Source organism: Lampris incognitus, chromosome 11 (genome assembly GCF_029633865.1).
Source record: "Lampris incognitus isolate fLamInc1 chromosome 11, fLamInc1.hap2, whole genome shotgun sequence".
NCBI classification, from domain to species: Eukaryota; Metazoa; Chordata; class Actinopteri; order Lampriformes; family Lampridae; genus Lampris; species Lampris incognitus.
Genome location: NC_079221.1, coordinates 2,994,938 through 3,016,007, shown reverse-complemented (window position 1 = coordinate 3,016,007; position 21,070 = coordinate 2,994,938). Strand labels below are relative to the sequence as shown.

The 21,070-nt window shown below is 47.8% G+C and overlaps 1 protein-coding gene across 1 annotated transcript in view; it reads left to right on the top strand.

Annotated features, from left to right (window-relative positions):
• The window catches only part of LOC130121207 (coiled-coil domain-containing protein 148-like), a 55,522-nt gene that overhangs the window by 27,571 nt on the left and 6,881 nt on the right, over window positions 1-21,070 (top strand). Inside the window, exon 9 of the mRNA XM_056290086.1 lies at window positions 2,582-2,788. Coding sequence (XP_056146061.1) covers window positions 2,582-2,788 — 207 coding nt within the window. The remainder of the gene's footprint in view (window positions 1-2,581; window positions 2,789-21,070) is intronic.

Below are 21,070 nucleotides of genomic sequence, written 5' to 3'. Positions count from 1 at the left end.
GACGGACCGTTGCTAAGGGAGGGTTGGACAAGCACCGTTCTGGGGCGGGACTTGGCGAAAGGTCAATTGGAGAGAAAAGGGGGGGGGTTAGAAAAAACGCCCCTGTGTCCTTCTCAGTTGCCAACACTGACAGGTGCTGTGAACGTCGTGCTCCTCGTGACCCAGTGGGTACAAAGAAGACGTGTGTTGAAGTGCTCAGGAAGGCTGCCTTGCTGATTAGACAGATGTTTAATGGATCCAGCTCAGACGTTTCAGAGGCCACACGAACAGTTTTAGAGAGTCCTCTCAGAGAGGTCTGACATCGTTAATCATGTAATTGCTACTTTTGTGAAATAATTGCAGTTTCGATGTCACTCTCTGACCCTGCCATGAGCTGTTTCAAGAAACCATTATTATTAGAGGGAGACGGATCTTTTGAGTTTGGCTGCTTGCTGAAGATGCCTGACCTTAATTTGTCCTCTAAAATTCCTCGCCTCTCCAAAGACACGCGTCGGATCGTTCCTCATGCAGTCGTGTCACACAGCCGGGCCTGCTATATTTATCATGCTCAGCTAAACGCTTCATATGCATGTACCGGCGTGGGCCCGGTGTGAACCTGAGCGCTTTAAGTGATGAAGTGCAAAATAGAAATGTTGTTAAATGTGATCTTCACACAAAACCTTTAATTTACACTTTTCCTTCTTTTTGAGAGCGGTAACATTAGTCTGAAAGGGCGGGCAGAGCTGATCCTGCCAGTGAAGAGCTGGGATTGTGTTTGGGTGAGTTCAGCCTCTCTGATGGCTGTATTATAGTCACCGATTCACAGTCAACCTTTTTTGTATATGTAATGTGCATGGAGAAAACTATATAGCTACGTGGGACGGGTGTTACATATTTTTTTTCTTTAATTGCAAAAAATACACATACAGGAATCAACATAACAGCAATGTACACACAACTTCAAACAGAAAACAGAAACTGACAGTGAACAAAACACACTCCCCATTTCAAATACAACAATGTTCTTCAAAATGAAAAATACATAAACTGAATAGAAAATAATGAAATTTAAAAAAACCCAATTGCATTAAAATTGGAAATATAAGAATAAAGAAACATTAAGTCACAGAATGTCAGCGGATTATTTAAAGATGTTGTCGTAGTAGTTTAGCAGTGTTGTATTCTTGTTGTCTTCTACTAATCTAGTAGAACTTCAGAGAGGTTCTAGTTGGGAGTAGAACATTTCTGCTTGTGTATGAAGAATTTTGCCAATAAATGTAAAAAAAACCCCTGCATGTTCCAAGATTGTGTTTTGTGAATTGCCATAATGACAAACTGTCTTTTAGGGCGAAGGAACGAGTGACTCAACTGCAGACGATCACCGTCATCATAATGATCGTGTGGTTACGTATTGTAAAAGAGTGGAGCACGCCCCCTGCTGGAAAACATCCACACTCGTCTGTTACGGCACTGATGCTCATCAGGCAGTGATGTAGGGGTCCATGTGGCTGCCATAAGCATTTGATGGAAGTGGACTCATTATAGTTCCCTGGCAGAGCTGGAAATAATTCATGGCTTCTGGACCGGTTCTGGCTGGCGCCAGGGGGCCATCTTTATTCTCCTGCCTTCGTGTGGCTCAGTTCTGGTGGAAACCGCTCTCTTCAGGGGGCACGTGAGAGCAGCAGCTGAACTTCTAGTGTTCTGCCGTTTTAAAGGTGCTCTCTCTGAGGAGCGAGGTGGATGCTCACACATGCATGTGTAATGAGTCGCGTGACAGGCATGGTACATACATGCATACACGCCTGTGCGCAGAGACACGTGACACGTGTGGGCACTCACGCATCCACATCCAGACACACGATGCACACATGCAGTTTTCGGTCTGTGCTCCCAAACTTCTTTTTTTTCTTTTTCCCAGAACTGAAAGAAAGTAGCAGTGAAGGAGAGGGTGAAAGAGAGCGCGACGAAACGAAAGATGGATCTCCTTAACTTGTAAAGTTGCGCATTAATAAACAGGACCTGCATGACTGCCTCTGGCACTTCTGTTCCTTTGGCAGATCTGTCAGCTCACTCATTTCCAATAAAACCAGTCAGCCGTCTAATGCCTTCCCGTCGCCAGTTAGCTACTATTAGCCCGTAGATGAATATCATTCCCTCCGTTCCAATGAAGCAGCCAAGTGATGCTGCCTTTGTGTGCGTGCTGACACAATGATGAATCACTACAGGCAGCCCTCACACACAATGGAATCATTTTCCTTCAGGACATCTTGCAGGCAGGAGAGAAGGTCCGTTTCTACCCAGTAACACATCCTGAGCCACTGATACACTGGCAGTCTCTCTGTGAACTTTGGTCATTGGGATTTATGGAGTTTGCGTTTGGCACAATGCTGTGTAGACCTAAAACACACTGGCAGCTTTAGATTTTGGGGTCTGTCTGAAAAAGTGATCCTCTTCATCTTCATCCTGCTATTTGTTGTAGTAGGTGATACTGCCGCTGATGACAAGCACGATTATGATGTTGAAGATACTGAGGACGTGAAGCTAAATAATGATTCTGTGTCGTGACACATGCTGACTGACTGTGTCCTCTCTGCTTTTTCAGACGGATCATGAGTATATCTGGGACCTGCAACACTTCACCAAAGCCCAGCTGTTTGCGTTGGCCCAGAACTGGCAGCGGGACCGAGAGGAGCTTTTGGCCAGAGCCCTGGTCACTCTGGAGGAGGCCAGGCATACCCACCAGGAGGAGCTGGAACTCCACAGGAACCGCCAACACCAGCAGGATGTCTGCTCACGGCTCAGGGACAAGGTTGGCGAGATCTGTCAGAGGCTGTTTTCTGTCAACATCTAAGAATATGAGGAGTAGCTTGGAATGCTGTCCTCGGGGTATGCCTGCATATCATTAGGGGATCACAGCTCAGAGAAGTATTTTGCTATGCCAGAAGAACTATGCAGCATAAAGCCTAAATATGTCCACAGTTCTAGGTGGATCTATAACTTATTACACTTATTCCCTTTTCTGCAGCTAAGCCAGTGTGCAGTTTTGATTTGTCTACTTGTCTGCCTCATCTTCTTTTTTTATATGACATGCATATTCATGTCTCCTGCTGGAACTGGAAAATGCTGAAGTGGTTTCCAGGGTGCTTAGTTCCCTTATCGTTTCCTCAGAAGTCCACGAGGGATGGCAGCGAGGTGTTATTTGCTCTGAAAGAGGGGGTGCAGGACCAGACAGACGGTAGCCTCTGTGTGCCTGTCCAAGCATATCTGCTGACCAGGCTGCATATGATGTCGGCCTGCCAGCATCTCACGCTTTAGCTGCCACTTGGGATTAGCTGTCAATGTAAACAAGCTAATAATGACAGCCTTGTCATGCTAACATGATGTAGCTGTCTCCTCGTGTTGTGTGTTTGGGTTCACACAAGTTCCATGAAAAAAACCTGTTATTCGTGCAGTACAAGTCAAAATTATCTTCACTTGTCACCTAATTCAAAATCAATCTCTGCAATAGGCCTACGTTCTGTTGCCAGCTGATGCTAGTTATGAGGGAATGGAAGCACCTCAAGGTGTTGAAAGCTGATTAGCTAAACTGATATTCTGGCCTGCCGACCTGGGGCCAGTGGGGGTCACAAGCACTGTTGTGTGGCCATATTTCACAAGGCGAGTTCAAAGAACTGCACATGTGAGCTTTAGGTTTGGTGTTCAAGAGTTCTTTAACTTTCTCATCCTGGTCTGGCGGCGGCCTCGCCTGGTGTTGACTGTTTTTAGTGTCGTCGTGTGGAGTGTGGGGAGGTGTGTCAAGGGTGTCCGGCTGGGAGAGCTGGCGTTGGATCGGCTGGGGGAGCTTGGTGTGCTGCGTCTGGTGGGCCCAAGGACCACGACCCTGCATGGAGCTGCGCCCGAAGACGAAACACAAGGGCGGTCTGACAGGATGCGGAAGCCGGGCAGGCTAAGCTAACTGCTAGCCCATGCAGACCGGCGGTTCTGACAGTCATCCTGGCTGGTGTTCGTTCTGTTGGACAGAGATTTTTTTTTTATTAGTTTGGATATGTGTGTTCTTGTAGTTCTTGTAGTTTTTGGATATGTGTTTCTGTGTTGTACTGCTGCGAGCTGGGGGAAACGACATGTCGTTTCATTTCATGTACGTAAGTGCATGAAGTGAAATGACAAAGTGTTCCTGATTCCTGAACAAGCCTCCAGATTTAGTCTCTTGTACAGGCTCGTAGAGGTACACAACCACTGCCCATGACCTCTGCCCAGTGACCTCTGCCCATGACCACTAGTTTGGTCATTCGGGGAATTCCTTTCTATGGGGACATTTTGGCCTCTGACTTGTAGCTTAACATGGACAAGTTTGGTAATTTGTGAATATTTAACTGTACATGCGATACAGAATGTGGAAGGCGGTCAGTGGCAGGTCACGTCCGTTCAGTGGGTTTTGAAAATAAACAGTAGAGTTGTAGTTAGCTTATCTTGTCAGGCATCCCATTCACCTCTTCTCATCTCTGCTGTACAGAAATGCACAATGCCACCGAGTCGACACTGAGGTGCTCATCCTGTATGATGACTTGGCATTGTTTGGAGAAGTAAACCAGAAGTGAAAAACAAGTCATTTTCAACCAAATGACAAAAACCTTTTACAGATGTGCACGTTGTGTCAGTATTCACAGAAAATATGTATGCGTTGTGGATACCTGAGTAGGTTTGTGTGTGTGTGTGTGTGTGTGTGTGTGTGTGTGTGTGTGTGTGTGTGTGTGTGTGTGTGTGTGTGTGTGTGTGTGTGTGCACGCCCAGGGGCCCAAACTTTGTTTATCCAATCTTTCCGTCCACGGTGTTTATCATTCCAGCACAGCGACACATCAGGAAGGCAAGATGGATTCTCCCTCCATTCCATCTGCTCCTGCTAATGCTTTATTTCTGCAGCTGCTGCTTGTGTCTCCAGCAGCTCTCCTGAATTAACTGTGATTCATCCACCCCTTGTGAGATCAACTCTCTTCCTGCTCTCTTATTTTATTTCTTTGTCATATTGTGTACCCTGGCGGGCAGATTGCCCCCCCTAAATGAAATTTTAATTTGATGGAGGATTCATTGTCAACATCATCACCCATTACTCATGAGTTGTATGCAGTGGCTTGTCAAACTGTCATTTTCATCAGCTATGTAGTGAATCTAGTTTAACTCTTAACCTTTGCGTTAGTTTTCCCCATTGGATTGTTGGTTTGACCTGTGTTAATTTTATAATGGTGCAAAGATGTGTTATAGATGCACCAGTGGTGCTGCATAGTAGATCCAAAAAAACAAAACAAAAAAACTAGATACTTCTCTTCTTTTTTTTTTGTGGACTTTCCCCTTTTTCTCCCCAATTGTACCCGGCCAATTACCTCATTCTTCCAAGCCGTCCCGGTCTCTGCTCCACCTCCTCTGCTGATCCAGGGAGGGCTGCAGACTACCACATGCCTCCTCCCATACATGTGGAGTCACCAGCCGCTTCTTTTCACCTGACAGTGAGGAGTTTCACCAGGGGGGCGTAGCGCGTGGGAGGATCACGCTATTCCCTCCCCCCCGAACAGGCGCCCCAACCAACCAACCAGAGGAATCGCTAGTGCAGCGACCAGGACACATACCCACACCCGGCTTCCCACCCGCAGACACGGCCAATTGTGTCTGTAGGGACGCCTGACCAAGCCAGAGGTAACACGGGGAGTCGAACCGGCGATCCCTGTGTTGGTAGGCAACAGAATAGACTGCCACGCGACCCGGACGCCCCAAAAATTGATACTTTCTACTGAGTCTGTGCAATTAGTCACCCTCCATAATATATATGTCTTTATGGACTAACCTGAAGTCAGATCAGAGCATATTTGTGAAGCTGAAGCTTACTTTGGAACTGGCTCGGTCTGGTTCTGTCCTCAACAGTGACGGGATCATTTTCTGCTAACCCACTGACCTCTCCTTTTAATGGATGTGCAGTGGGACATGGCAAAAGTCTCTTCCCAGACCAGGACTTGAGCCTTTGCTCACAGAATCCCTCCACGGACAACAGTTTGAGCATACACAGATGGTCGTGGCTATCTGAGTCTGTCCAGTTGGACACAGACGATGTTAATGATCACACAGCTGTTGTCAAAGTGGAGCAGTTACTTCTGATGTTAGGTTACAGATATACACCATTAATTCACCAGACACTATTTGGTGATGGCTGGGTACATTTAGATGCTGAAAGATGGTCAAATGGATGATGAGAATACTGACACTGACCACTGACAACTGAGTAGTTTTCATATGTGCGACATCTTTCCTTTCATTCCACTTAATCTGAAGAAGAGAGGTGTCCAAACTGGGCAGTTGCCTGTTTTGCAGAGTGGAAATAATTATTCCAGTAAAACAGCCATGAATAAAGCATGCGTTCAGTTTGCATTGTTTTTTGGTTTTAGTGATTATTCTTCTGAAGAAATTGCCATGGTAACCCTGAAACTTCACGTCCTCATTATCGGCTTTCATTCTGCGTTCCACAGATGTCTCACACTGACAGACATCTTTGATGGGCTATTGTTTGTTCCACAGGAGTAAATAAAGCATTGGGGACGGGATTATTGAAGCAACGCACCCGGGTAGGCGGGGAGCGAGTGGGCCAGCAGGACGAGAGTGGTGAGAGAGAAAAAGGCATTTTCACAACATAAGTGGGCCTTCATTATGGCGATGGCTTATCTTTTAGGTTTCATGTACTTTTGCAGTATTAGCAGTAACTTCTGAGGATTAACTTATTCTTGTGTTCTCCACAGTGTTCTCAAGTTCTCAGTCTGGAAGTGTAGGCACCGCCTCCCCGGCGGGGTTCTCAGATCCCCGTCACCGCTCGCGTTTCAGTGGTACTTGTGCAGACTGCTGTTTGCAGTACTGTGAATTTGCGGCGGCCTTACGAACATGGCAGAGCTGTCAGTAGGTGAGGCTGTGTGTGGGCCACACAAAGTGCTTTAGCTGCCAGTCCTCTGTAGAATTACCTCACCTCACTAGGTCGTCCGTTAGGACGCCCCAAAGGGGTTAGGGGTTAAGTACAGGAGTAGTACCTTTCCTAGATGGCCTGTCGTGGTGTCCTAGACTGGTCTCCATACACCCCAGCATCACATGAAGTGCAAAATGTAGCCTCTCCATAATGAATGACTGTCCTTGCGTAGTGAAGAGCCACACTCTTCTGGCGGTAATCCTGTTAACGTTGTCAGGAGACAACAGAGCAGAACACGGCGGCTGTAGAGGAGTAAACCTCCATAATAAATCCTGCTGTTCCTATGGGTAGCAGTAGTGCTAGCTGCATTCATCGATAGACTGGTGTTATGGACCGGGGGACATCGTGGCTCTGCAGATGATCAATGCATCTTGACAATGGAAAGACACAAAATCTCCAGGTAGTGGAGAACCATAGAACTGCACGTGGAGTAGCGCCCCCGTGCTTTAAACAAACCCTGTAACTGAAGAATTAATTGCTATTTTACTATATCAGTTGTCTCCCACAGAGGGCTGCACCTGAAAAAAGGATGCTTGGAACCACTTTATTTCTGGCTGTGAAACTATAAACAAATCGGCACGGTTTGTTTTTCACCTCATGTTGGAGATCAAATTCGGTGCCTTAGAACATTTCGTGAACAATACGAGTCAATAATGTCAGTAAATACGATGATCAGACAAATCAAATGAAGCGGTGCAGTTACTTATGTAGTTAGTTATTCCTTTCTCTTTTGGGCTGGGTTTGAACCCCAAGCTGTCCCAGGTCCTTTCCGCATGGAGTTTACATGTTCTGCCCGTGTCTGCGTGGGTTTCCTCCGGGTGCTCCAGTTTCCTCCCACCATCAAAAAGACATGCATGTTAGGGTTGATACTCCTGCCTGTGCCCCTGAACAAGGCAACGGAAAGAGGAACTGGAGTTGGTCCCCGGGCGCTGCAGCTGCCCACTGCTGCTATACAATAGGATGGGTTACATGCAGAGAACAATTCATTGTAAGAATACAATGACAGAATAAAGTAGCTTTAATTTTTCTTCTTCTTCTCTTTGCCATTCGTATATCGGATCCCACCATAACATCATGATTAGTTAGAGCACTCGGTGAAAAACTAGTTTGGCCAATTTTTTTCTACTTGATCTGAAGTATAATCTGGACTCTCACCCGTTAGTCTGCTGCTAAATGACCTGGTAAGGAAACATATTACAGCCCTTGCCGTGCCGTGCCCCCTAACAGAAGGCTTCATGATGACTTTGGAGTTATATTAACAGAGGCTTTGGGCAGACTGGAGTGTGCAGATAGAAAAGTCTACCATTCTTTTGTCCTTCTGACATTTCTGCAGTCTCTATTGTACTGCCATGAAAAAGAATGGTGGCCCATTTCCTGTTAAATCCAAAGAAAATGAGATTGCAGTGACACATTACTGTAGACAGAAGATAATAGGAATTTTACTTTCTTTGTTCTCTCACAAATCCCTTTTCATCTGCACCTAAACAAAAGGGAAACACAAAATCAAATCTGCAAACTGCTGTGGCTGTGATCACACTGGAACAGCACTATGAAGATGAATTTCAAATTCTCTTTTGACCTTAGATGAACATCGTCTGGATTCCTGCACCTGTTGTTTCACAGACTGTGCTCACATCAGTCACGTGTGGTGAAAACTTTGCCTGGGCAGACAGTGGTCCTGTGGATCCAAAATTTCAGAATGACCCTCTTAACATTTGAGCCCCATCCCCGTCCCACCATCCCCATCCCAATTGATGAGTTATAGGACCCCTTGTGGTGCCCTGAGGGAGCCAGCCAGAACCATCGCTCTTAATAACCTGGCTACCTTGCCCTGTGGCATATGTCTTCATTCAATTAACGCAGCAGCCCATGCTCATATTACGCATGGATAGATAGAATAGAGTCTACATTAGTTAAGCTATAAATCAACAAATATGCCTACTGCAAAGTCAGTCAGATGTGGCGCTAATGCACAATCAAGCCTAATCAATGGACACATCTGGCTTACGATGTGTTCACCCACTGTAGACTTATCCAACACAACAAATGCCTTTTTATCAGAACACGGTGGGGGGGGGGGGAGAGAGAGAGAGAGAGAGAGAGAGAGAGAGAGAGAGAGAGAGAGAGAGAGAGAGAGAGAGCTTGGTGTCAGTGCACTGATAAGTAGAAAAAGCTTATTCACTGACAGCATCAGGACTGAAATGCTCAAACACAGTTGTCTTGAGCTGCAGAAGGCCATGCTTAAACTGTTCAACCTGCTTCTACAGGCTGGCTGCTTTCCTGACACCTGGAATAGGGGGCTTATATCCTTAATATATGAGCATGGAGATAAATTTGACCCCAATAACTACCGAGGCATCTGTGTGAGCAGTAATCTGGGGAGGGTCTTCTGTTGTATTCTTAACACCTGAATACAGGCCTTCCTTACTGAACACAGTGTCTTGAGCAAGAGTCAGACTGGCTTTCTACCAAATCACCGCACTACAGATCACATCTAGACCCTACACACCCTAATTAGCCCTGTGATGGTCTGGCGGCCTGTCCAGGGTGTCTCCCCGCCTTCCCCCCAGTGACTGCTGGGATAGGCTCCAGCATCCCCGCGACCCTGAGAGCAGGATAAGCAGTTCGGATAATGGATGGATGGATGGATTGTACCCTTCCACTGGGTAAGATCCCACAGGTCAGGTGTTGGTTTCCCATTAGTGATCGCAGCTTTTTTTCATCATAAGACAACGTTGAAAATATTTTCAAGTAAGAAATAGCCATGCTGGGATATCACAGCCATCCCTGAGTGCAATAACGCCTGCCGTCTTTGATGGCATCATTAACACGAGTAGTCGATACATCAGGTTTCCTTACACTGTGGAAGAACAGGCCAACATTAAAAGGCAATTTGCAGCAATGTCTGGTTTCCCAAATGTAATCGGTGCAATTGACTACACTCATATTGCTATGAGGGCTCCACATGGACAGGTCAGTGTCATGGTGTGCTTTTTAAAGCTACACTGAAATAACAGATGTTTCATTTTAGCTTATTTTATCATGCCATACACCATTTTGACCATTTGCCTCTTTAGGCAAAGGCTAGGGGAAGGTAACTCTGAATTCAAATCCAAGAAGGTCCTGGCAGCAGGGCGCTCAATGGTGTTTGCGGCAGAAGAGCCCAATAGGATCATGAGCCCAATGGACCAATGGCACAAACATCAGACGGCATGCAGAGGAACCACTCTGTTGGTCAGTGGATGGCATCACTCGACAAGTAAGCTGTCACTGCGGGGCAACCTCTTTATCTACTGAGCCCGTTGCACTACGGTGTACGGCTTAGGAATGGGTTCTGAGGTCCAGAGAGACTGTTCGGCAGGGACACGACACCGACTGTCTTAACTCCTGTGCAACGCGTGATGTGAGGAGAGCTCGATGGGAAAAGCACTTGTGAGGAGAGCTTGTAACAGACCAACTCAAACAACATTCGTCTGTGGCAAATGTGGACGGTATTGTCGCTCTAATGCGGCCTGATGGCCCACAGGCATGCTTCCCGAGCTTAAACTGCATCACAGTCATCATCATTTTGGACTGCCGAAGAAGACGCCATTTTAACAATTTATGTCAAAAAAGTTATATATATATATATCTACACTGCTCAAAAAAATAAAGGGAACACATAAGCAATGCAATGTAGCTCCAAGTCAATCACACTTTTGAGATATCAACCTGTCCAGTTAGGAAGCAACACTGATTTGTGAATCAATTTCACCTTTTGGTAAATTGTCTAATTTCCACCAGGTGGAAATTAGACAATTTGCAAGACAACCCCTATAACAGGAATGGATTTGCAGGTGGTGGCCACAGACCATTTGCCTGTCCTCATCTTTTCTGGCCGATCTTTGGTTAGTTTTTCATTTTGCTAGTGCCCTCACCACTAGAGGTGGCATGAGGCGGTATCTGCAACCTACAGAAGTTGCTCAGGTAGTGCAGCTCATCCAGGATGGCACATCAATGCGTGCTGTGGCAAGAAGACTTGATGTGTCTCCCAGCACAGTGTCCAGAGCATGGAGGAGGTACCAGGAGACAGGCCAGTACACCAGGAGACGTGGAGGGGGCCGCAGGAGGACAACAACCCCGCAGCAGGACCGCTATCTGGTCCTTTGTGCAAGGAGGAACAGGAGGAGCGCTGCCGGAGCCCTACAAAACGACCTTCAACAGGCCACTAATGTGCAGGTTTCTGCTCAAACAGTGAGTAACAGAATGCATGAGGATGGTATGAGGGCCCGACGGTCCACAATTGGGGCCTGTGCTCACAGCCCAACACCGTGCAGCCCGATTGACCTTTGCCAGAGAACATCTTGGTTGGCAGATTCGCCATTGGCGCCCTGTGCTCTTCACAGATGAGAGCAGGTTCACACTGAACACATGTGACAGACGTGAGAGAGTCTGGAGACGCTGTGGAGAACGTTCTGCTGCCTGCAACATCCTCCAGCATGACCGGTTTGGCGGTGGGTCAGTGATGGTCTGGGGAGGCATATCCTTGGAGGGCCGCACAGACCTCTACATGCTAGCCAGAGGTACCATGACTGCCATTAGGTACCGGGATGAGATCCTCAGACCCATTGTCAGACCATATGCTGGTGCAGTGGGCCCTGGGTTCCTGCTCATGCAGGACAATGCTCGTCCTCATGTGGCCAGAGTGTGTCAGCAGTTCCTGTATGTCGAGGGCATTGATGCTATGGACTGGCCTGCACGTTCCCCAGACCTGAATCCAATCGAGCACCTCTGGGACATCATGTCTACTACCATCCGCCAACGCCATGTCGCACCACAGACTGTCCAGGAGTTGACCGATGCCCTGATCCAGGTCTGGGAGGAGATCCCTCAGGAGACCATCCGTCGTCTCATCAGGAGCATGCCCAGACGTTGTAGGGAGTGCATACAGGCACGTGGAGGCCACACACACTACTGAGCCTCATTTTGAATCGTCTTGAGGAATTTCCACAGAAGTTGGATCAGCCTATGTTCTCATTTTCCACTTTGATTTTGAGTATGATTCTGAATCCAGACCTTAATGGGCTAATGATTTTGATTTCCATTGATCATTCTTAGGTTATTTTGCTCTAAACACATTCCTCTGTCTAATAAATAAAGATTTTCAGCTGAAATATTTCATTCATCGAGGTCTATATTTTGTTTTTAGGTGTTCCCTTTATTTTTTTGAGCAGTATATATATAGATATATAGATATGTATATATATAGAGAGAGATATATACTGAAATCGCATTATTGTGACTTCCTGAAAAATGTATATAAGGCCCTGTGATGGCCTGGTGGCCTGTCCAGGGTGTCTCCCCTCCTGCCGCCCAATGACTGCTGGGATAGGCTCCAGCATCCCCGTGACCCTGAGAGCAGGATAAGCGGCTTGGATGATGGATGGATGGAATGGTAGTTTTTAGGCGCAAGCTGTGGCAAAAGGAGCATACTAATACTTTTAAAACAGCTGTTCGGACTAGTCTTACTGGACTATGTGTAATCCTGAGACAAATTGTGAATAATGAAAATTTGAAAATAAAAAGATTCATAAAATTATGAATTAGAAATTATCGATAAATACAACATTCGTGTAATTTCAACATTTCCTTTTAGCTTTGGTGAGGCGCTGCCTACCCTGACGGCACATCACTGACTCACCTTTCTTCACAGAACATGCAGGAAGGCAGGTGTGACTATAATGCAGTTGTGTGTACCTTTCAAACATTCCTAGTGCTCGTGCACTAGTTTGAACAAGCTAACAATCCAAATGAATTTGTTTCCAGTGCAGGAAAACACACACACACACACACACACACACACACACACACACACACACACACACACACACACACACACACACACACACACGCTTGCTTGCTGGTTGTCCATGGTGCCCGATGATGACCATCTTCTTCTATTTGTGGGTCCTTTGAGGACTCAGATAGCAGAAGATACCTGTGCAGCAGAGATGGTTTTAAACTGGCATGGGGGTGGGGCGCTTCTCCCAACGCCACATGACTTGATTGTAGAGGAGATGGTTCCGATGGCAAGGGGGATCCCTAGACGACCGGCACCTCCACACAACTGCAGGGAGCTGCTGGAAATCCAGTTTTTCGGAAACCGCCTCGAAGCGTGCCGCCACAGCTTGCTTTTCTGTTGGGGTGAGCTCCCTTAGCCTTATGTCTTCCCAGACTCACCCACAAGGCAGCGGGGCAGTGGTTGATAGGTGCCAGGGCGTGTCCACCAGGGTGGGCCTGCACACCATATCTCTGGGGCCCACTGCTGCTCCGAGATCCCCTGCCCAGTTAGCCTGGGGCCGCAAGACCCCAGTTACCATGTGTGGCCACGGGGAGGCCTGGCAGGAGTCTTGGTGAAGGAGAGGCTATGTACTGGCAAGGGAAGGCTTACACGCTAGCATGCTGCCCTATTGGCCACAGAGGCTAGCCAGCGGCAGCAAGCTAAGGGCAGGAAGGACACAAGCGGGTTGGAAGAACACATGCACCTTCCCTCCAACTACACACTGCTGCACTAGACGCATCACAACACCCTGTGTGTATGTACACACACACACACATACACACACACACACACACGATTTGTTTATACAGCCCATAAGAAAAGTGCTATGTAAATAAAATGTATTATTATTATTATCTCTCACGGTATCATATGAAATGCATCCCTCTCTTATTGTAAGGTGGGGCTTGACTGGTGGTGCAGTAATGTTTGTTAGTCACACATAATATGAAAAACCCAAAGCTTCTGGAGTGTAAATTCTTTAAATCTTCTTGTCGTGCAGAAGAAAAACGTGTCTGAAAGCTGTCTCTGGTGACCTGAAGTGACAGAAATATGGCCATTGTCGAATCCCCGATCATGTTTTCATGTATGGAGATCTTCCGTGTAGAACAAGGACATATACATAATGATTTGTACCATACCATACCGATAACGTAGTACCATATCATGTGTTCTATTGCAGCAGCTCATTCTTTTCAAGTCGGGTTTATTTTATATAGCCCTCATTCACAGTTACACTCTCACAGGGCTGTATTTTATTTTTACACTGTGAGAAATGAGTAAATACAGTAAACAACAATAGACGACATCTTCTGTCTTCGACTCTTGCTAGGGAAGATGAAAAAAAGCATGCAATATGTGCAGAGCGGACAAGGTAGACAATACAGTAACAGGTTTAGATGTAAAACACTTAATAAATGTACTAAGTGATGACCAAACCATGCAAAAATGAAAAGTCGACACCCACTTGGACAGCACAGCATGCAGGAGCACACAAAGCAGCCTACTTGAACCTCGCCACTGAACAGCACCTTCCCATGTGCCATCGCCACCTGCTTAGCTTTGTAGTTCCCATTTGTAGGACCTACATTCTAATGCAGGCGGCACGGTGGTGCAATGGTTAGCACGGTCGCCTCGCAGCAAAAAGGTCCTGGGTTCAAGCCCCGGGGTAGTCCAACCTTGGGGTTGTCCCGGGTCGTCCTCTGTGTGGAGTTTTGCTTGTTCTCCCCGTGTCTGTGTGGGTTTCCTCCGGCTGCCTTCCACAGTCCAAAGACATGTAGGTCAGGTGGATCGGCCATACTAAGTTGTCCCTAGGTATGTGTGTGTGTGTGTGTGTGTGTGTGTGTGTGCCCTGTGATGGCCTGGCGGCCTGTCCAGGGTGTCTGCCTGCCACCATCTCAGGAGCCTGGAGGCCTTCCATTACTTGGGAGGACAGAGTGCCACACACAGAGGTGTTGGAGCGGGCAGGCAGCTGCAGCGTGGAGTCTACCCTAAACCACCATCAACTCAGGTGGCTTGGGCATGTCATTCGCATGCTCAGCCAACAACTTCCATGCAAAGTCCTCTACAGCCAACTACACCTTGGCCAACACACTGCTGGTGGTCAGAAGAAGCGGTTCAAAGACCGGATGAAGACCACACTGAAAAGATGCCAGATCAACCCCTCTTCTTTGGAGGAACTTGCCTCCTGCCGCACCACCTGGTGCTCTCGCGTCTCAGAGGGAATGAAGTATATGGAAAACCAGCGCACACAACACCGTGTAGCAAAGTGTGCGAAGATGCATGCTCGCAAAGCTACCCCCCCAGCACCACTTTTACATGTCCAGTCTGCAACCACAACTGTGCATCCAGGATCAGACTATTCAGCCACCAAAGGACTCACAGATAGGAGAAGATGGTTATCATTGAATACGATGGACAACCAGCAAGTAAACTGGGATAGGTTCCAGCATCCCCGTGACCCTGAGAGCAGGGTAAGTGGTTTGGATAATGGATGGATGGATGGATGGATGGATGGATGGATGGATGGATGGATGGATGGATGGATGGATATTTTAATGCAAACTAGAATTGAGACTTAGGCGTCAAGGAGGCAAACCAACTCAGATGTTACTGCTATACGATATAGATAACAAGTAGGGTTTTAGCTTAGATTTGAAGGTAACAGTGGACTCAGCCTCTCTGATGTCAGCAGGAAGACTAGTCCAAGGAAAAAGGGCCTTGTAAAGAAGTACTCTGCAGACTGCTGGGTTCTTTCAGCTCTGCAAACAGGGAGAAGGCTTGTGCCTTGGGTGCCAGATAATATACATAAGGCTTCATAAGGTCTGGTAGATAAGGCTGGGGGAGCCTGAGTTAGCTACAGCGCTCTAAAGTCACATCCTTTATGGCTAGGAAGCCAGTGAAGGGCGGCTCTGTGTAACGTAGTCACACTTTCTAGTTCGTCAAGCGCCGAGCAGCAGCGCTGCAGCATCTGGAGGAAGCAGAAGAGCACGTTGCAATAATTTACCCCACATGAAACAACCCCTATGAGCAAGGCTTTTGGTAGGAGAGAAGGGATTCTTGCAAAGTTTCTTCCCCTTACCTTTCTGGGCAGTATTCATCAGCAACACTTCAATGTACTGTCAGAACCAATTTAGTTAAGCCTAATACTAATTAGAGGGAAAACTTATCATGTCGGGATTCCAATGGCACTGCAGCTAAACTAATTAACGTATTAAGTCGTGTTTTTTTTCCAATGGTGTTTTCTCCGTAGATATTCAGCATTCATTAGTGTCAGGTTACTTTGTGAACATTAATGAAGAGATTGTTGCCACATGGCAGGACATATAAATGTATACACACACACACACACACACATACACACACATACACTCACCGGCCACTTTATTAGGCACACCTGTCCAACTGCTCGTTAACGCAATTTTCCAATCAGCCAATCACATGGCAGCAACTCAATGCATTTAGGCATGTAGACATGGTCAAGACGATCTGCTGCAGTTCAAACCGAGCATCAGAATGGGGAAGAAAGGTGATTTAAGTGACTTTGAACGTGGCATGGTTGTTGGTGCCAGACGGGCTGGTCTGAGTATTTCAGAAACTGCTGATCTACTGGGATTTTCACGCACAACCATCTCTAGGGTTTACAGAGAATGGCCCGAAAAAGAGAAAATATCCAGTGAGCGGCAGTTCTGTGGGCGAAAATGCCTTGTTGATGCCAGAGGTCAGAGGAGAATGGCCAGACTGGTTCGAGCTGATAGAAAGGCAACAGTAACTCAAATAACCACTCATTACAACCGAGGTATGCAGAAGAGCATCTCTGAACGCACAACACGTCGAACCTTGAGGCAGATGGGCTCCAGCAGCAGAAGACCACACCGGGTGCCACTCCTGTCAGCTAAGAACAGGAAACTGAGGCTACAATTCGCACAGGCTCACCAAAATTGGACAATAGAAGATTGGAAAAACGTTGCCTGGTCTGATGAGTCTCGATTTCTGCTGCGACATTCGGATGGTAGGGTCAGAATTTGGCGTCAACAACATGAAAGCATGGATCCATCCTGCCTTGTATCAACGGTTCAGGCTGGTGGTGGTGGTGTAATGGTGTGGGGGATATTTTCTTGGCACACTTTGGGCCCCTTAGTACCAGTTGAGCATCGTGTCAACGCCACAGCCTACCTGAGTATTGTTGCTGACCATGTCCATCCCTTTATGACCACAGTGTTCCCATCTTCTGATGGCTACTTCCAGCAGGATAACGCGCCATGTCATAAAGCTCAAATCATCTCAGACTGGTTTCTTGAACATGACAATGAGTTCACTGTACTCAAATGGCCTCCACAGTCACCAGATCTCAATCCAATAGAGCACCTTTGGGATGTGGTGGACTGGGAGATTCGCATCATGGATGTGCAGCCGACAAATCTGCAGCAACTGCGTGGGGCTATCATGTCAATATGGACCAAACTCTCTGAGGAATGTTTCCAGTACCTTGTTGAATCTATGCCACGAAGGATTAAGGCAGTTCTGAAGGCAAAAGGGGGTCCAACCCGGTACTAGCAAGCTGTACCTAATAAAGTGGCCAGTGAGTGTGTGTGTGTATATATATATATATATATATATATATATATATATATATGAGGTGCAGTGGTTAGCCCGGTCACCTCACAGCAAGAAGGTCCTGGATTTGAGCCCCGGGGTAGTCCAACCTTGGGGGTCGTCCTCAGTGTGGAGTTTGCATGTTCTCCTCATGTCTGCGTGGGTTTCCTCCGGGGGCTCCGGTTTCCTCCCACAGTCCGAAGACATGTAGGTCAGGTGACTCGGCCGTACTACATTGTCCTTAGGGGTGAATGTGAATGGTTGTGTGTGTGGGGGGGGGGCTGTGATGGCTTGGCGGCCTGTCCAGGGTGTCTCCCTGCTTGCAACGACTGCTGGGATAGGCTCCAGCATCCCCACAACCCTGGGAGCAGGATAAGTCGTTTGGATAATGGATGGATGGATATATCCAGAGCTGCGCCCGAGGAGGAAACGCCAAGGGTGGTCTGACAGGACGCGGAAGCGGGGCAGGCTAAGCTAACTGCTAGCCCATGCAGACCGGCGGTTCCAACAGTCATCCTGGCTGGCGTTCCTTCCCTTGAATAGTGATTTTTTGTTTGTTTTGTTTAGTGTGGGTATGTGTGTTAGTTTGGGTATGTGTGTTAGTTTGGATATGTGTGTTAGTGTGGGTATATGTGTTAGTGTGGGTATGTGTGTTAGTTTGGGTATGTGTGTTAGTGTGGATATGTGTGTTAGTGTGGGTATGTGTGTTAGTGTGGGTATGTGTGTTCTTGTAGTTTGTGGATGTGTGTTGTCTTTGTGTTGCACTGCTGTGGGCTGGGGGAAATGGCATGTCGTTTCCCTTCATGTACTTGTGTACATGAAGGGAAACGACAAATGAAGTGTTGCTGATCCTGACATAGATGATCCCGACGTAGATGATCCCGACGTAGATGATCCCGACGTAGATGATCCCGACGTAGATGATCCCGACGTACATGATCCCGACGTAGATGATCCCGACGTACATGATCCTGACGTACATGATCCTGACGTACATGATCCTGATGTAGATGATCCCGACATAGATGATCCCGACATAGATGATCCCGACATAGATGATCCCGACATAGATGATCCCGACATAGATGATCCCGACGTACATGATCCCGACGTAGATGATCCTGACATAGATGATCCCGACGTAGATGATCCTGACATAGATGATCCTGACGTAGATGATCCCGACATAGATGATCCCGACATAGATGATCCCGACATAGATGATCCCGACATAGATGATCCTGACGTACATGATCCCGACGTAGGTGATCCTGACGTACATGATCCCGACGTAGATGATCCTGACGTAGATGATCCCGACGTAGATGATCCTGACGTACATGATCCTGACGTAGATGATCCCGACGTACATGATCCCGACGTAGATGATCCCGACATAGATGATCCCGACGTAGATGATCCCGACGTAGATGATCCCGACGTAGATGATCCCGACGTAGATGATCCCGACATAGATGATCCCGACATAGATGATCCCGACATAGATGATCCTGACGTACATGATCCTGACGTAGGTGATCCTGACGTAGATGATCCCGACGTAGATGATCCCGACGTAGATGATCCCGACGTAGATGATCCTGACGTAGATGATCCTGACGTACATGATCCTGACGTACATGATCCTGACGTACGTGATCCCAACGTAGGTGATCCCGACATAGATGATCCCGACATAGATGATCCCGACGTAGATGATCCCGACGTAGATGATCCTGACGTAGATGTGTTATGTATCTATGTTATGTATGTGTCTCAGACATGGAGACAAAATAAGCTGTGAAACATAAAGTAAATATCATTATCATAATCCATGAATATGTTTGGCTTTTAATTGCTTTGCCACATCAAAGCTCCAAACCAGGAGATCGTGCCGCTTGCTCGTCTTGCTGACAGCCGTACTGGTCATCGTGCTGGTGTTTGGCCTCTCAGAGTCCGAGAGACTCGGTCCAGGTGAAGCAGATTTGCCCGGTGCCTTCGTGTCAGCATCATCCCCGCTGAGAAAGAAACCCGCGCTTTAACCTGCGTTGTTTTTGTCGAGCTTGTAGTATTTGTTGACAAAGGTCTTCTACGAGCCTGGCCGGCTACGCCTGCTTGTTAGCCACGACGTGTCTGGGTGGATGCCCGATAATCCAGGTGTGGAAATCCCAGAAAAGCTGACTCACTTCATCGGGACACCAAGTTCAGAGGGGAAGTGTCGTCGCTCATCTAAGTGAAGAGAAGGAAGTCACTCAGATGAGCCACGACACTTCTCCCCTCTGAACTCGGAGTCCAGATGAACTCAGTCCACTTCTCTGGGTGTAGCCACAACTGTGCTTCATCTTCAGTCTCACCGCTCCTTACTCTTCCTCATCTGACTGTGATGGAGGATATCCTTCCAGGGAAAGTCCTACCAGACAAAAAACCCCTTGACTGACATTTTACATATGCAAACTCGGTATCTGCATACCCTGGGCCGTAGCGGTCTATTCCGTTACCTACCAACACAGGTTTGAATCCCCGTGTTACCTCCGGCTTTGTCAGGCGTCCCTACAGACACTATTGGCCTTGTCTGTGGGTGGGAAGCTGGATGTGGGTATGTGTCCTGGTCGCTGCACTAGTCAAGTCAAGTCAACTTTATTTGTATAGCCCAATATCACAAATTCGCCTCAGTGGGCTTAACAGCAACACAACATCCTGTCCTTAGACCCTCTCATCAGATAAGGAACTAGCGCCTCCTCTGGTCGGTCGGGGTGTCTGTTCGGGGAGAGGGAGAACTGGGGGAAATACTGTGATCCTCCTACGCGCTACGTCCCCCTGGTGTGACTCCTGGTGAAAAGAAGCGGCTGGCATCTCCACACGTATGGGAGGAGGCATGTGGTAGTCTGCAGCCCTCCCCGGATCAGCAGAGGGGGTGGAGCAGAGACCGGGACGGCTCGGGAGAGTGGGGTAACTGGCTGAATACATCCACCCACCCATCCATCCATCCATTATCCAAACCACTTATCCTGCTCTCAGGGTCGCGGGGATGCTGGAGTCTATCCAAGCAGTCACTGGGCAGCAGGTGGGGAGACACCCTGGACAGGCCGCCAGGCCATCGCAGGGCCCACACACACACACACACACACACACACACACACACACACACACTTCATTCCTAGGGACAATGTAGTACCGCCAGTCCACCTGACCTACATGTGTTTGAGTCACCTGACCTACATGTGTTTGGACTGTGGGAGGAAACCGGAGCCTCCGGAGGAAACCCACACAGTCACGGGGAGAACATGCAAACTCCACACAGAGGACGACCCGGGACGACCCCCAAGGTTGGACTACCTCGGGGCTCGAACCCAGGACCTTCTTGCTGTGAGGTGACGGTGCTGACCACTGCGCCACCGTGCCGCCCCACCCTATGTGTGGTCGGATACAACTGGAGAGAAAAGGACTGCATGTCCTACACACAAACCCTGATGAACTGTTGAAGTACCAGTGAAGAGGCATGCAAGGTCAAACTGCCGGCTTAGAGGCAGGATTGTCCACTAAGTTGTCTGCCAAACAGAGCCGCTGCCAGTTTGTTCCTATCGGGCAGCATCGAGCCTGACCGACTCCACGATGAAGCTGCTGCTGCTGTGTGTGTTAGGCCACGTTCACGCACAGCTCTGTCCTGTGGGGGTTTTAAG